The sequence below is a fragment of the Caretta caretta genome, chromosome 7 (genome assembly GCF_965140235.1).
Source record: "Caretta caretta isolate rCarCar2 chromosome 7, rCarCar1.hap1, whole genome shotgun sequence".
NCBI lineage: Eukaryota > Metazoa > Chordata > Testudines > Cheloniidae > Caretta > Caretta caretta.
In genome coordinates, this window is record NC_134212.1 from 81,235,822 (window position 1) to 81,253,620 (window position 17,799).

The 17,799-nt window shown below is 41.2% G+C and overlaps 1 protein-coding gene across 11 annotated transcripts in view; it reads right to left on the reverse strand.

Annotated features, from left to right (window-relative positions):
• The window catches only part of CTNNA3 (catenin alpha 3), a 946,302-nt gene that overhangs the window by 709,290 nt on the left and 219,213 nt on the right, over positions 1 to 17,799 (reverse strand). For 9 of the 11 annotated variants that reach the window (XM_075130833.1, XM_075130836.1, XM_075130831.1 and 6 more), the window contains one exon: positions 12,260 to 12,463. In XM_075130833.1, coding sequence (XP_074986934.1) covers positions 12,260 to 12,463 — 204 coding nt within the window. Of the gene's footprint in view, positions 1 to 1,043; positions 1,501 to 10,414; positions 10,862 to 12,259; positions 12,464 to 17,799 lie in introns of those variants that run through there. The other 2 variants (XM_075130839.1, XM_075130840.1) reach the window with 2 other exon arrangements.

The window sequence follows — 17,799 nt, forward strand, 5'->3', positions numbered from 1 at the left end:
GTTTGGAGGGGTAGCATAGGCTGCTGGAAGTGAACCAAACTAGGCTCCACATGGCCCCTGCACTGGGTTAAATCCTGGGAGTTGGGGAATCAGTACCCCTCTTCTCCAGCCGGTCAATGGGTGCCAGAGACTCCCGGGGGGGGGGGGGGAGAGGGAGAAGCTATTTAGTGTCCCTTAGCACAGTGGCTTTCAACCCTTCCAAACTACTGTACCACTTTCAGGAGTCTGATTTGTTTTGTGTACCCCCAAGTTTCACTTTATTTAAAAACTACTTGCTCACAAAATCTGACATAAAAATACAAGTGTCACAGCACACTATTACTGAAAAATTGCTTACTTTCTCATTTTTACCATATAATTTTAAAATAAATCAACAGGAATACAAATATTGTACTTACATTTCAGTGTATAGCATATAGAGCAGTATAAACAAGTCATTGCCTGTATGAAATTTTAGTTTGTACTGACTTTGCTAGTTCTTTTTATGTAGCCTGTTGTAAAACTAGTCAAATATCTAGATGAGTTGATGTACCTTCTGAAAGACATCTGCATACCCCCAGGGGTATGTGTACTGCCTTAGTGAGTGTCTCCCTCCCTTGCTGCTGGGACTGTCCCTTTTCACCACTGGCCCCATCAAGTTCTCCCCACCAGTTGAGGCAGGTGAGTGGTATTTACTAACCTCTGCCAGCAATAAGACACGTTTGTATCTGAGACAATAGTAAAATTTGTACTATGGAGCATCTGTGATATCTCAGATGCCAGTTGGTGGTGACAGTGAGCTCCTGCAAGGGCAACATTTTATGCACATCACCATTGCAGCTTTGCATAGAGGAGAAAACAAACGCATACTACTTGCGTACAAGCAGTGAAATAAAAAGGGTGTTTGTTAAATACCCAGGAAAACTTGTCCATTGAGGAAAAATAAACCCCAAATATATTTGAGCAGATTAAAGACCAGTGTTTATACATAAGAACATTTGTTTCCCCTACCACCACCAATCACCCTCCCTCCCTCCCCCACAAAACCAATGCAGCATAAGGAATGGTGAACGTTCCGTCTCCTGAATAGCCCAAATTCTGTGTGAGCCTATGAATGGGTTGATGTGTTTGCTCAGTGTGCTTTTAAGCCAGTACAGCAGGAAAAAGCAGCCTGTCTGATTCTAGTGCTGTACACATGGGGAATAATAAAACGATTCAGAAAATTGCTGAACATATATTCTAGCAGGTGTCAGTCCAAATCAATATATACTGGACTGCATTGCTCCATAACATCTGAGTCTTAAAATCCTCCCAGTGTGGTGGGGAGGAAAGATAACACAAACAGATACTTCCTGTTTTAATTAACAGGGGGAAAAAGTCCTGATATCAGAATACTGACAGTTGTGAAGTGAAACTATAATATCCAGAGCTTGCCAGTCTTGATTCTAATGAATCCAACCAGTCTGTCTGATCACATTTTAATGTTACTGCCTCTCCCAGGAAAAGTGCTCTAGAATATGGCTGTAAAACCATAAAACAGAAGAAGATTAAAGGAGTCTTTAGAGAGATGCAGGATGTAAACATTATTGTGAAGAATTATACTAGATATAAAACAGCTACAGATCTTTTCCATCTCTAGTACAATTATTAAGTTTGCTTAATATTTGATTCATGCAATACTACATCTGTCATAAGAGATTAATTTTTTTTTCCTTATTTTGAGTTTATAGAGTTCCAATCATTTTCACATTCAAGCTATCTTAAAGGTAAAGCCAGCCCATTTCTATAGCAAGTATAACATATGAATTAATAAAGGATAATACCCCCAAAAGATGCAAGTGTATATAGTAGATAAGCTCAAATATTAGATTCATTGCACCACTATGATTACAATCCAAAATGGTCTCTCCTCTCTACCCAGGGAAGTGGTAAAACTTCCTTCAGCAAGAAATCATAAAGCACAGATATTATGAAACCTGAAGTGTCTATACGTTCCTCAGCTCTAATGGTAAGAGTGGCAATAAAATACCTCACAAAATGTTATCAATCACTGGAAGTATGGATATAAATACAAAAAGTAGCCTCTGTGCAGAGATAGAGGGCCACTTCCTGAGCTAAGGCTGAGGAGTGCTCCACACAGCTCAGGAGAGTCTTCCAATTCACAAGTCAGAACACAACAAAAGCATGATCAGCCTAAAAATCATGATTTTTCTTTTAAAATAAATTGTGTCTGTTTTGTTTTTGAACTCCATCTCCCCAGCCCTGGTTTGTATCCAACAATCCCACGTTGAAAACAGAACCCTACATACATACAAGATCAGCACACAAATACGCAGGCCCCAACTCCCCTGCACACCCGCACTCTAATTCTCTCACACCCTGGCCCTCCATATCACTGCAGACTCTCCACTGCATGCCTGCTCCTTGACTCCCCTTCCTCTACTCCCCACACCCTATTCCACCCCTAGCCGGATCCAACAGCCACACTCTCCTCTTCTAAAACCCTGAAACTGAGTCCAGCTTCCAAAGAGCAGGCAAGATTGTTTGTATGGGCTGTTAAACACACTCTCCTTGCTGTGGTGGTGGAGGGATGAGGCTACTACCACCAAGCTCAGGATGGGCTGGCCCTGCTATTCTTGCCTGCTCCAGGGCTCTGCCCTGCTCAGAGTGCACAGGAATACTCGGCTACTGCTGAGACCTATGGCACAAGCAGTACACCAACCTCTAATGGCTGAGGGGGAACTGTAGGCTACTCACTCAAAACTTATTGTGTTGCCTACAGTTTGAGAGATCACAGCATCCCCCAGAATTGCGATACACCACCACCTCAAATGTTAGCAACATTGGGGTGGCTTCAGATCCTCTGCATGTTCCCATGATCCTAAGGGTTGTCCTGGTATTGGCAATTTAAACCTCAGATTAATTTAGGCTTTTGGAAAAAATCCTCTCCAAATTTAGAAATCATTTTAAATATATAGATATTTCCCATCAACTCAGTGGCTCCCATCACTCTACCTAGCAACCCAATACCTCCCCATCACAATTACCCAGGCATTCAACATCAAGAAAAAACCTGTGAAGAAAGAGAGGCCTTTCAAGATGCTCCAAAAGTCAATAAAAATTACAAAGGGACAGACACACAATATTCTGACCAAGAACAGATGCCCAATGATCCAACAGGCATAAGGAGTTGAGAAGCTAACAAGACCCATAACTTGGCAAACTAGGTGTACTCCCCTAATCAAGACATCAGATATTATACCTCTAGTGGTTTATTCCAATCTACTGTACACAACATTATTTCCTTCATGCCTAGATAAAGTATTAGCCAAAACACCTGTCTCAGGTAGGCTGAGGGAAAATTACTCAAATGCACCATCCCAGTTTAATGAAGAGACACACAAACCTGGGTGTCACCTTCATAATGAAGACAGTGTAACCCACAATGCTCCACTAAAACCAACACGGATGCTTGATCTTCATTCACCACTATTATCACTATTGACCAAAAGCACAAGTGCTGTCTCTGTACCATAACTGGGGCTAAAACAAGACTGACAGATCAAGGAAATCTTAGGCTTCTTGATACAGTTGTGTCAATAACTTTCCATTGCAAAAAGAGATTAGAGACAGGCTGATAGTTTGACATTAACATAAATTAAGTGATTGAGTCTTAAAGTAGGCTTAACAATTGCTTATGTAACCACACTGATGTCATATGACACTCAGGATATGTCTACACAGCAATTAAACACCCAGAGCTTACCTGGGTCAGCTGAATCTGGTTCAGGTTGCAGGGCTGGGAGGATCCAAGAGTCCAGGGTCCCAAAGTTCAGGCTGCAGCCCGACCCAAAATGTCTACACCACAATTTTACAGACCCACAGCCCAAGCCCCGAAAGTCCAAGTTAGCTGACACAGGGCAGTGGTGGGTGTTTAACAGCTGTGTAGACATACCCTCAGTCCCCATTTCGTGGTGGCCCTGCTATAGCTATGGCTAACAGACCCCACTGCAGCAGACTTATCAACCTCTATCTCTGGCCAAGCCATGACAAGAGGGAGACAGAGTGCCACAATAAGCGACTTACATTTCCTTAAGAGAAACCTGCCCCTTTCCTTACCCCAAAAGTCCTCCAAAAATGGAACCAATATTTCCTCTCTGGACTTCACCAGTCAAGCAGAATATAGGCACAAATTAATATCTCTTTTTACTATATTTCCATGATAGCTGCTGGCTCAATTTCTAAATTTAAACAGCATCATCTTTATTCCTGAGTCAATTACGTTGTTTTAACTCTTTCATTCCCTCAAGGCAAGTAAACAACCTCCAAAAGCAAAACTAGATAAAATGAAAACAATCTCAGTACAAACAAATAAGCAATCAAAGTAGAATTAGTCTTTTCTGAACTCCCTAACTAGGAATTGGTAGTAATTAAGCACAGAAACTATAGGTGACAATTTGCAAAAATAGGAGCATGAAGTTAGTCTCTTAAATGGATTTATGGCATAATTTCCAGAAGTACTGACCACCAAGTAGCTGTTAATAATGTCTAGGGAAGTTGCTGAGCACTCAGAACTTCTGAAAATCAGGGCATAAACACCTGGATCCAGAAAGGGACTTAGGTGTTGCAATGAAAGAGGAGGAGGAAACTTCCCCTCATACCTTGTAGTCCACTGTAAGGGAACTCACTCAGTATATGGGAGACATCAGTTTAATTGCCCCATCTGCCTAATGAGGAGAAGGGATTTGAACAGGGTTTTCCACCTCTCAGGTGAGTAAACTAGCCACCAGACTATGGTACATTCTGATGTTGAAGCTGTTGCAATTTGTATAAATATTTATTTATATTTATTTAGATTTATTTATTTTAATTTATTTATTTAAATATTATTTATCTAATATTTATTTAGACCAGAGAGTGAAAATTGCCCTAACCATTGGACTAGAGAGTCATCACCTGAGAAGTGGAAAACTCCTATTCAAACCCTTCTCATCAGGCAGAGGGGGAAATTGACCTAGGATTGCCCTAATAAATACCCTAATCACTGGGCTATAGGTTATAAAGGAGTCTTCCTCTGTCCCCAACTCCAACCCTCTGGCCGTTTCGTATGGGGTTAAGCATAGGCAGAGCACACCTACCCAATTGGGCCCCACAGATTAGACAGATAGGCAGGGCAACACCTATTTTCACCTGGTTTGACAATTGCACTGGGGCATAGGCACCAACTCCATGGGTACTGCAGAGCTGCAGCACTCTTGGAGAAAATATGGTGGGTGCTGAGCACCTACCGGCAGCCAGCTCCCACCCTCCCCCACAGCGCCTCTCAGTGGCCCCACCAATCAGCACCTCCCACTCCCTCCCAGTTATTGCAGTGAACTAATATAGCATAGTCTCCATGAAAAATGCAGCCTATCCCAGCCATTGCACCAATTTAGATTAGTATAGTTTTCCCATGTACTTAACAAGAAGAAATCATTGTGGTAACTTTTGGTACCTGTTGGCATATTTTGACTTTCAAATAGTAACGACTATGATACATGACATAGGGTTAACATGATCCAAATTGTGCTTTCATTTTAGCAGTTCTGACACTGGTGACACTTTAAGATCACACACAGATCAACTGAAATTGATGTTCAAATCAAAATAAAAAAAAATTATGTGCACAGCCAAGAAGAGAGGGTTACTACTCACCTTGAGCAGTAACTGAGGTTCTTTGAGATGTGTCCCCCTGTGGGTGCTCCACTTTAGGTGTTGAGCGCCCCTGTGCTTGTAATCAGAGATTTGTGGTAGCAGTTCCTGGTTGGGTCACACATGCGTAGTCCCAAGATGCTCTGCAATCAATTCCCCCACCCCCCTCACCCCCACCCCGTTCCTTCTCTACTGCAAAGCAAAGTGAGAAACTCCTAAGTAGAGGCGAGGAGGGAGGGTAGTGGAGCACCCACAGGGACACACATCTTGAAGAACCTCAGTTACTGCACAAGGTGAGTAACGCTCTCTTCTTCTTCTCCCTGTGGGTGCTCCACTCTAGGTGACTTCAGAGCAGTGCCCTCCAATGGAAGGAAGGGGCTTCGGAGTTGAAGTCGTGGCATAGGATAATATGGTAAGTCCGAATAATGCATCAGATGTTTCATGCTGCTCTAATGTGTAGTGCTACTTAAACGCATGGGCAGAGGCCCAGGTCGCAGTTCTACATATGTCCGTAATGGGAAGACTGTTCAGGAAAGCTATCGAAGTTGACATTGCCCTGCTGAAATGTGTACAAATCCACATAAGGAGTTGCAGATTCTGTTGCTGGTAACACAGTTTGATGCATTCTGAATTCCATTTGGAGAACCTCTGTTTGGATATAGCATTTCCCTTTGATTGTTCTGTGATTGAAATGAATAATTCTCGTCTATCCTTATGTGGCTTAGGATAAAATGCTGGTAAGTAGATGGCTTGGTTGAGGTGGAATGAGGAGGCGACCTTAGGTAAAAACTTGAAATGCAATCAGAATGATTTTATCTTTGGAAAATATTGTATAGGTTGGATCAAGCCGATTGTCTTGCAGATGTAATGGCGACTAGACAGGCCATCTTCATTGACAGGTGGAGCAGTGAGCAAGTGGCTAATGGTTCGAACAAATGTCTGGTGATGCCGCGGATAACTAAGTTGAGGTCCCAAGGTGGAATGGGAGTGCAGATTTTGGGGTAAAAGTTGTTGAGGCCTTTCAGAAAACGTCTGGTGCTAGGGTGTGCAAAAAATTGACGTGCCATCTATCTTCTGGTGGAAAGCTACTATGGCTGAGATATGTACCTGATTGAGCTAATAGAGAGGTCTGATCTCTTAAATTCAAGCAGGTAATCCAGAATCAGAGGTAAGGGTGCAGATACCGATGTGGTCTGCTTCCTGTGACACCAGGAATCAAAACGTCTCCATTTGTGTAAGTATGTGTGGCGGGTAGTTGGTCTGCTACTATTTAATAAAATGCCCTGTCCTTCTTTGGAGCATGTCATTTCAGGTCCCTAGAGCCATGAAGCAACCATTCTTTGAGGCAGAATGTCTCCAAGTTTGGGTGCAGGGTTTGTCCTGAGTCCTGGGACAGGAGATGAGGTAGGAGAGGTCTGCACACTGACATTCTGGGAATGTAGGGGAACCATGTTTGACGAGGCCATGTGGGGGGCTATCAGTATTACTGTGGCCTTGTCCTCTTTGATCTTGTGAAGCACTTGTGCCCTTCGAGAAAGTGCCTCCATCCTCCCGTTTTTTTCTTTGTGAGGAATTAGTTTGAATAGAAACCTGTCCCTCTGTATTTTTATTACTGCTCCTAGATGGATGAGGTGGGTTACCTCCTGATGCAGTAGATCTTCCTGAGAGGGGTCCCTGAAGAGGGACGGAGAGGGAGGATTGGAAGTAAAAGGGATGGAGTATCCAACTTTGATTATCTCCAGCATCCATCTGTCTGTAGTGATAGATTGCCAGACTGAGTAGTAGGGGGTTAAACAGTCTCCGAATGGCTGGGAGATGGTAGGAGTTCTTGGTGCTGGGAGATGTGGGGGTCTCAGGGCCTCAACCAACATCTCAAACTTGCTGCCTGGTGGACGGTTGATGAGATGTGGTAGACTGATTTGACAGTTGTCGTCTCCTTGGCGGCTGTTGTTTCCGGGTTTGTGGCTCAGATTGCCTGTGTCTCTGTGCATATGATGTGGAGACTCTTCCAGTCTTCGTCATATGGTGTGTTTCTGAGATATGATTGTCTGCCTTTTCCACTAACAGCATCCACTACCAGGGAATTTGGTCTGGGATGTAAAAAAAGAAACTCTATTTCCGTTGCAAGGACATAATATTTCCAGTCAGACCTCTTGCAGGTTGGAGCAATTGTTGCAGGGGTCTGCCAGATGTGTTTGACAGGTTCCATGATTGCATCATTCATGGGTAAAGTGATTTTAGATTATGCTGATGTTTGCAGGATGTCAACGAGCTTATGTTGTGTCTCCTGCACTTCCTCCAGTGAGATGTCAAGGGAATCTGCAACTTTCCTATAGAAATATTGGAAATGTCTAAAGTCATCCCCCACATTGTGAGCAGGGGGCATGATGGTGTTGTCTCGGGATGATGAAGAAAAATGAGTTGTTGGTTCAACATCCTGATCAGAGATTTATTTGGTCTCCCATCATCTCTTCAGGGGGCTCAGATGGCCCCAGTACCAATGGCACAGGTGACTGCTGTGTACACTCCCTGAGTGGGCTAGGAGGTTTGAGATGGGTGTGTGGGATATGCCACCCATGGGCCCAATACTGCCACTGTGGAGGGAAGGGCATAAGTGCCATCCATTGGTGCCCGTACCACTGCTGTTCTTTGGCCCCTGTATAGTACCCTTTGTGTGGCAGGGCTGGTTTGATCATTTAGTGGGCGGGGGAAAAGTGGTGCAAGGGTATGTCTCTCACTCGTCCCCATCCTCGTCATCGCTCAAAAAAGGGGGAGCAGATGGCGGTGGAGTGGTGGGGCAGCTCGGTACCGATGGTGGTGTGGTGATCTCAGTGCCGAGAATGGGAGAGTCAGGTGTCGAGGACACCATGAGGTTTCTGGGAAGGAAGAATTGTTGTGGTGCCGACAGCCTCGGTGCCGTTGATGTGATAATGGTGGGTACCAGCTGCTGTGGAGCTGTTGTCTGTATGGGTGCACCTGTCAATTGTACTATGCTGACAGGAGGTGGCAGCATAGGCTGCAATTGTTTTGATGTGCCCAGTGTAGTGTCAGGATGGCTCCGCTGGTGCCAAGGCATGGGGTTTCTATTTCCCCTTGGTGCCTGCATTGGGGCAGTCTTTAGCTCTCATGCTACCCACAATACCGGAAGGTCCCGCTATCTTGGCAGGAGCCTGTTGGTACCAACAAGGTCTCTCAGTTTGGGGAACACCGACCGCGTACGCTTCTTAGCCACCTTTTTAGCTCGTGGTCTGTCACATGAGTCACAGACAAAGAAGAGCCCCTGTCAGAGGCTGCAGTCGGTGAACTGTGTCCCGGGGATGTTCATGCTTCTGGTTCAGACGCCGGCCAGAGAGACTTCTCAATGAGCAGCAGTTTAGGCTGCAAGTCTCTGGCTTTCCTGATGTGGGCTGTCAGTTTGTGACAATGAAGGCACTTTTGAGGCACATGTGGCTCGCCTAAGCAGCAAACACACTGAGCGTGCCCGTCCAACACTGGGATTGATAGCCTACATGTGAGGCAACGTTTGAAGCCCAGAGAACCAGGCATGCCCCTGAGGGGAAATCCAGGAGTAACAGTTCAACGAAAACCTATTTCTAGTCGGGAAACAAGGTTTTTGGATTTTTGTTTTTTTTAAATAAATGGGGACAAGGAAATGAAAGGAGTTAACTGTATAACAAAACTAGAACTAACAAGGGTATACTATGCTAACTAAGCTCTGAGGTGCTGCTGAATGCTCCTACTCGTAGCCAAGGGCGACAGAGAAGGAACTGAGGGGGTGTTGGTGACACAGCACCAGTTAACCGCCTGAGGCGGCGCGAGACGGGGACTGTGCATGTGAGACCCAACCAGGCACTGCTACTACAAATCTCCAATGAAAAACACAGGTGCGCTCAATACCTAAAGTGGAGCACCCACAGGGACATCACTCAAAGGAGAATAGAAAGTTTTAACAGAATATATAAAAATTGGGCATTTTTATAGAAATAGACCCATTAAGGTGAAATAGCGTCAATGATAGATGCAAAGTATGGATTAGTTCTAAGAAATGGAATATAATGGCATCAGAACAAGACAAATGAATGCAGCTTTCCAAATTCTGCAATCAAAATAAAAAGACAACATCTTGCAAGAAAGTAAAGGGATTTCAATTTGAATATTGGGAAATAAAGGTAAGTACAATAGATTGAAAGATGTGTGTCTTTCATTCTAATCAGTTAATTAATTTCCCCACCTGCAGCAGAACTGCCTCTGCCTTTTTTTTTTTGAAGTTGTGATTAAACTGTACAAAATTATTCCCTTCTTGTGGAAAAATATAGGCATTACTTCTGTAGGATTACAATGCTAAACAAGATGTCGTTTTTACAATACAATTCTGCAGCAAACTTTACAGAAATAAGCCCCTATCCAGCAATGATATCTGCAATGGCAGATCCTTCTGCCATAAAGCCCTACTGAAATCAAAGTATCAGAAATCAGTGGGGCTCTGCACAGGCACACAAGTCTCTTCACCCAGAGCTCCTTGCCACACTTGCATTTTACTGTGTGAGAACAGACAAAAGGGACCATAATAATTTGAATAAGAGGCTTCTTCTATCATCACATCCAGTAACAACAACAGGCCTCAACATAATTTCTGCAATAATGTTGAAAAGAATAATAAAACACTGACAGAATTTTTCTTATATTTTTATATTTAAACAACTCACTGAAGAATTATCTACAATAAATCACAAATGCACTCTAAGCTGTTTTAAGAGGGATCACAAATGTTTTAAGATTACTTTAAATCTTTTGTGCATGTAACAATGATTACAGTTCAAATTGAGCTTAAGTAAGAAATATTGTATTTCTTACTCATGTTCAGAAAGTATTGCCAGAGAGGCTTTCAATTCATTGTAGATTCAAACAAATTAATGCTGACGGTGAAAAGAATCAGAACTAAAAGTATCTTTATAGATTTCAAGCCTGAAATACAAAGTTGAGTTCACAGACATTAATTTAAGATTGCTGTAGATTTTCTCTAACTATAATAAATGACTAGAGGAAGAGATCAGCAGGTATAATCTCTGTGAGACTAATACACACCTGGGAATACAAAGATTTTCTTAAAGTTCTCTACTTTATTATCCTGAGCTTAAACACACACACATACACACTACAGAATGGCCTTGAATATGTCGACTAGCAGTACCTACAAAAAAGAAAAGAATTTCAGCTCCCATAAGGAGAAACAAATAGCTGTATTACACAATTATCCCCTCAATGGACTGTGTCAGATGCATCATCTCAAATGCATCTCTTATCATCTTAGATAAGATCAGTGTGTCTACTGAAAATGATGATTATGTTTCCAGAAGAAACCCATGATGTTAATACACTGTCCCCATATTAATGATATCTGTCCTACCAACTTTATTTTTTGTGTCTGGCAGTGCACTTAGCTATGTGTCAAACTAGTTACTTAGAACTAAAAATCATTTTTTAAAAAAAAGTTATAAAAACTATCACTTTTTCAAAGATTTATCACAGACACATTATAAAGCATGCCAGGCAATCAGATTTCTGGATTTACTCAAAATTCCATGCCCTACAATTTTGCATTTAGAGGATCTCACCTTGTACAGCTTGTTCTTCTTATACTGATCGGTTATGACTGCCTGAATGTTTATGTTAAGAATATATGGAAATGGATTACTCAGAATTTAACACAATATAAAACAAGACTTCATAAAATTTGCTGCTTATTGTAGAAATAAGTATAAAATCCCAGAATCCCAGTCCTCAAATTCTAAGAGACAATCAGGAAGTAAAATTATAAAGAAAGTCCCCAGCATTCAAAGAAACTTAGTATCTCTGAGACACCTACCGCACAGATAAAGTAACTTACATATCCCTCAGTTTGTGATATAGGATATTTCACAGTTTGCCTAGGACAGGATAAATCTTGCTCATTTTGAAGATGAATAGTTGGCTTTCCCTTAGCGTACCGATGGAGCTGAGCTACACTGATTTTTCATTTCAGTGGCTAAACCAAAAAAATCTCAGGGGGGAAAAATTGTTTCAGGACAACCCGAAACAGGATTTTTTTTGTTTTATTTTATTCATTTTGTTTCATTGTCAAGTGTTTTTTTACTCTCTCTCTCTCTCTCTCTCTCTCTCTCTCTCTCTCTCTCTCTCCTTTGTTTTAAATGCATAGGGGTAAACTTCTATACAAAATGTCATTTCAAAATGGAAAGTCAAACATTGTGTTTAGAAAACATCAATTTGGGAAGGGGGAGGAAGTGCAGGCCAACTAGTCACTGAACTAACCCTATTTCACGAGTAGTTTCAGTCTACCTGAAACTGCATTTTTTGGTGAATAAACTATTCATCCAAAAAAATTTATCCAGCTTTGTGTACCACATACATGTATGAGAACTACTACTTTTGGCACTTTAATAAATACATAAGTAGCCTGAATTATTGAAACTACAGTAAAAGGTCAAAAGGCACCGGTGATTACCAGACTAGTTATACATAATGCATGGCAATGTAGAAAATGTGCTTTGAAGCACACACAAAAAACAAAAGGAAAGAACTGGTCACTTACATTATTCATGTATTCAGACAGAAGATCTTGGAGAGCTTGGCGGATGGCGTTGCACTCTGTGATTATTTGTTCTCGATGAAAGTCACGTGTGCAGGAAGAGTCAGCTAACAGTGCTGCCCCACTGATAATCCCTTCCAAACGTTTCTCTAGTGATGGCCTTATTTTTTCTTCATTTATTGTAAGTGGATCCAATATGATTAAACTCTAGAAAAAAATTAGAAAAAATGTCCATGATTTGGTCTTCTCTTGCCTGGCTAAGTGTAATATTCTATTTTCCAGTCTTCCCTCTTACCACTTCTTTGCCATTCAAGTATATCCAAAATAATGATGCTCAAGGCATCTTCCCTTTCCACCACTCTAACTATACCTACCTTGCCCTCAATATTTTCATTGACATCAAAATTCAAGATCTTCATCCTCACCTTTTGGATCATAAAATCACTCCCACTCCTACATTACTGCTATTGTTTCCTCCCCTCAAATAGCATTTCACCCTATTCTAGGTACTTATATGACCCCAATCCCTGTGATGTTTGAGCACATCACACACAATACTTAACGTTTTTATCTAAACCTCTGTGAGGTAAGGAAGTGCTAAAATCCCCATTTTACAAACGGGAAGCTGAGGCACAGAGAGACTAACTGACTTGCCCAAGGCCACATCAGAAGTCTGTAGTGGAGCAGGGTAGTGAATCCAGCCTCTTGAGTCTCATGCCAAGCCCTAATCACTAGATCATCCTTCCTCTGGGAGTTTTGCCACTGACTTAAATGGAGCAGGATTTCACCCTTTGTCTACCTAACTCCTCTCTCCCTTCAATTCCTTCCCTGAAACACCTTTCAGTAGGGCCATAAGTCTTCCACTTCCTTCCCCTCCCCTTTCCTGAACTGTTCCTCCACATGATGTGTTTGTCTTGTCTACTTTAGATTGTAAACTCTCAAAAGCTAGAAATTGCCTGTGTACATTTATAGTACTATAAAACAATGCTATTATTTAATACTTAGTATCCTTCTACAATATGTTTTGCCTGGGCACAAGATTTTATATTAGTGGATTTTTTTTCATTTCAAAGCCTGGGGATATTCAAAACCTCCCACGACTGAGCTCTCAGAGATCTGGGTCTCCTCTGAATATAAAAAAGAAGCCAGCAGAGCTTGCCCACAGCTGAAAGATGCCATCTTGGATCATGTGAATGGGTTCTGCTGATATTAGAACACAATACTAACTACTGACGTAATGTATCTGGATTTTAGTAATGCTTTTGACATAAGCAAAGTGGAAAATGTGTTCTAGATAAGCTGGATTCACAACTTGTTGAAAGACCATATTTAAAGAGTAGTTACCAATGGTTTGCTGTCAAAGGGGGGGAGGGGAGAAGAGTGCCTGGGGGGTCCTGAGGGGTTAGTCTGGGTTCAATACTATTCAATATTTTCATTAATGACTTGGAAAATTGAGTAGAGAGTATGCTCATAAAATGTGCAGATAATACCAAGCAGGGAGGGTTTGCTAGCACTTTGGAAGACAGTATTAGAATTCAAAATGACTTTGACAAACTGGATATTTGATCTGAAATCACCAAGATGAAATCCAATAAAGACAAGAGCAAACTACTATTTTTAGGAAGGAAAAAAGTCAAATGCACAACTACAAAATGTGGAATAAATGGCTAGGCAGTAGTATTGCTGAAAAGGATCTTGGGGTTTTAGTGGATCAGAAATTGAATGAGAATCAAAAAATATGATGCAGTTGCAAAAAAAGGTAATATCACTCTGAGGCATATTAATAGGAACATTGAATGCAAGACACAGGAGGTAGTCCTGCTCCACTCAGCCCTGGTGAGGCATCGGCTGGAGTACTATGTCCAGTTCTGGACACCACACTTTAGGAAAGATGTGGAGAAATTGGAGAGAGAGGCCAGAGGAGAGCAACAGAAATACATAACAGATTTAGAAAAACCTGATTTATGAGGAAAGGTTAAAAAACCTGGCACGTTTAGCCTGGAGAAAAGATAAGTCTTCAAATATGTTAAGGGCTGTTATAAAGAGGACTGTGATCAATTGTTCTCCATGTCCAATGAAGGTAAGACAAGAAGTAACGGGCAAGGCAGATTTAGGTTTGATATTATGAAAAGCTTTCTAACTATAAAGATAGTTAAGCACTGGAACGGGCTTCCAAGATTGATCGCAGAATCCCCTTCATTTGATATTTTTAAGAACAGGTTAGACAACCACCTGTCAGGGATAGCCTAGTAGACTTGTTCTGCCTTGGTGCTAGGGGTCAACTAGAGGACCTCTCAAGGTCCATTCCAGCCCTACATTTCTGTGATTCTGTGGGGCCAAAAAAGCAGCATTGCCACTTCAAGAGGCTGAATGGGCAAGCTGCAAAATATTAGCCTGTATTATTATTCCTTATTTTTGTTCAACATTAGTCTTTTGGGGATGCTGGTAGCCTCTTACCATCTAAGGCTAAACTGAGTACCATGTTTAAAACAAAAGAACTACTATAAAAAAACTAAAAAGAGTACAGTAGAAGCTGAAGCCAAAGTAAGTAAAATTGGTCTCCCTCCCAAATCAAGGAAATTAAGTCCAGACCCCTACTAAGAGCTTGAGCTCCTTAATCAAATTTGGTGTTTGAAAAGGGAAGTCATTACCTGTACTTATCCAACATGAGTAGTCCACTTTTTACAGACTTTTAAAGGTGGCCTATAAAAAGGGAAAGATAATTGGGCTTCTTTTGGTATTTAACAAAGTCATGGAAGATTGTCATTTTTTCTGCTTATGTTTTACATTAGAAATTCATGTCCTGTCTTGACTGGAGAATTCTAAGAGTGGAGAAATAGTGACATGGTGGCATCAGAAGATATAAGTGTGAACTACTGAGACGAGACAGGTGTTTAGTCAGTCATTTTAAAACTCATTAACACCTAACTTCAATAACTAATGAATGATTTAGAGAAAGAAAGTCTGATACCGATTCTCTTATTCATTGAAAACATAGGAATGCTGAGTTACTTTTAGAAAGCTAGGAGATCCTCTAGCAAAACCAGGGAAAACTAGACTTAATTTTCTAAATATTTATAAGCGGGGAGGAGAGCAAGAAAACAACATTAGGTCCTCTTTATGCAACTTTTAAAAGAGTACCAGTATAATATTTTTAAAAACTGTTTTGCAGATCTCCTTAAATACAAATGTATTTTTCATCTAAACTGGAATTCTGACCAGTCTAGGTCTTCCGCTTCTCACTGCACTAAAGTGACCATGGACCTGACATTTCCCACAGCACAGAAATAGTGTAATATTCCAAATATGCTTAAAGCACTAAAGCTCAAGCTCAAATATCATGCTCTAGTATGCTCAAGTTGCTCGAGAACTCTCATGGACTTGTGCCAATTCAGCTTTATCCTTACTATTCATTAGCAGATATGAAATTTACCGAGCATGACCCCTCTATAACCTCAATACATAAAACAACTTGTATAAAACAGGTAGTGCTTTCTGCAAGTCCTACAGGCTGCACTTTTCAGGGCCATGGTATGTAGTTTATGTTCTGCTCGCCACCTGGAAATGAGAGCACATCACCCCAAGTCCTCAAATCCTCATTGGTGTCCTGTTCATTTCAAGGGTGCTAGGTTGCACAGATCAGGACCAGAGTAGGGTGTGTACACAGAGGCAGATCAAAGCTAACTGGCACTCTTGTATATTTGAGCAACAGAGGAGCTCTTTTCCTCACCTCTCCCTCCCATGATATCATCACAGAAGCTTCAAAAATTTCAGAGAACCATTATCCCCCAAACACAGATACACACACAGAGATCGAAATTCTGAATGTTGATTTTAATTTTTGGAAAGACTATCAATATTAGACTATCAATATTTGCAACAGTCAAGGTGAAGACCACATATTCAAAACTGTCAAAAAAGTGATTACTGCTATTGTATAGTTTCTGAGAATAGAGCCTAGAAAGTTACAACGTCTGAAGTTAGATTTAACAATTTGTTTCAGTAGGAGACAGGATACAATGATGAATGGTATGATTTCAGTAGGTTTTATATGCATCCAATAGAGGCTGTTCAGTTAACTTGGAAAGTGCCAACTATGTAACTTTAGTTGGTTTTTAAAATCAGTGTCCTTCTGTTTAAACATACATACATAATATGGTCAGAAGCGCGCGTACACATATGTGGTAAGGAATAAGACGCAATATTCTATGATGAGGGAAAACCAATGTTGTGCATCCAATGGCCAAAAATATTCCTAATGAGCTAATTTTCTTCTCATATTTTAATCCTCACTGCAGCCCTTAATTATTTCCTAATTAAAAGAGAAAACAGAACTAAAGGTGCTTTCTTTCTTGAGGGCTAAATTTTTAAAAAATGTATTCATCCTTCCCTGAACTAGGAAAGGCTATTCCCAAAGCCTTAAAAAAATCAGGTTTCACACCGAGAGTTTCAGTATCTGGCCTGGTTCAGTCTCAGCACATGAGGTTTAATTCATCTAGCGTCCACATCGAGTGTGCCTGTAGCTTTCAGCATTTAAATGGTCTGGATAACAATTCTAGTACGCTGTTCTCAACTTCACAGTCTGACCATCTTGGTTTGAGCTGATAAATTAACAGTTCTAATTCACAGACTTCAGCCTTATTAGCACATAAGGCTCCCACTCTTTCAGAACCACCTGATTTAACAAACTCAGGAAAGCTGTTTTTATATGTTTCAGAGTAACAGCCGTGTTAGTCTGTATTCGCAAAAAGAAAAGGAGTACTTGTGGCACCTTAGAGACTAACCAATTTATTTGAGCATAAGCTTTTGAAAAGCTTATGCTCACGAAAGCTTATGCTCAAATAAATTGGTTAGTCTCTAAGGTGCCACAAGTACTCCTTTTCTTTTTGTTTTTGTATGGCCTTTCTATTGTCCTGACTGGACCAGACTCTACTTTCCTCACCAAGCCTCACCTGGTTTTTCAGAGTTAAATCAAGACAATTAGTTTCTACTTATCCTGGCTAATTGTTATGGCAATTTCAACTAATGACCAGGTATCAGTACTCCACACCTCTGGAACTCATTTAATTCCCAAAGAAAATGAAAAGGAACTAGATCAGGAAAATGCTGCAACATAACCAGACAAAGGTGGGGGAAGAGAACAAAGTACTACATTTGTATCCATTTACTCACTCAGTCATACCTGAATGAACACAAGAGTTTTATAACCTACAGAAACTTCTTCAAGAGCAAAAAACCTCCCCTAACTTCACAAAAGCCCCAGACCACTCTAGCACACAGTCTGAATTGCCAGTCAGCATCTTTGCTGCAATCCAAAGTGGGAATGCAGCACAACACATTGGCAGTAGACCAAGACAGCAAAGTGGAATGCTAAAACCCATGAGGATTCTGATCTTGAAAATAACCTCTTTAAATCCCAGCTTTGGTCGCAAAAATTTCAACTATGGAAAAGTACAGAGCCCTGCAAAAAAATTTCACAAGAACATACATCTTGGGGAACATGCAGAGGCTTGACGCATCCATGGGAATGCCCAGTACCTCTG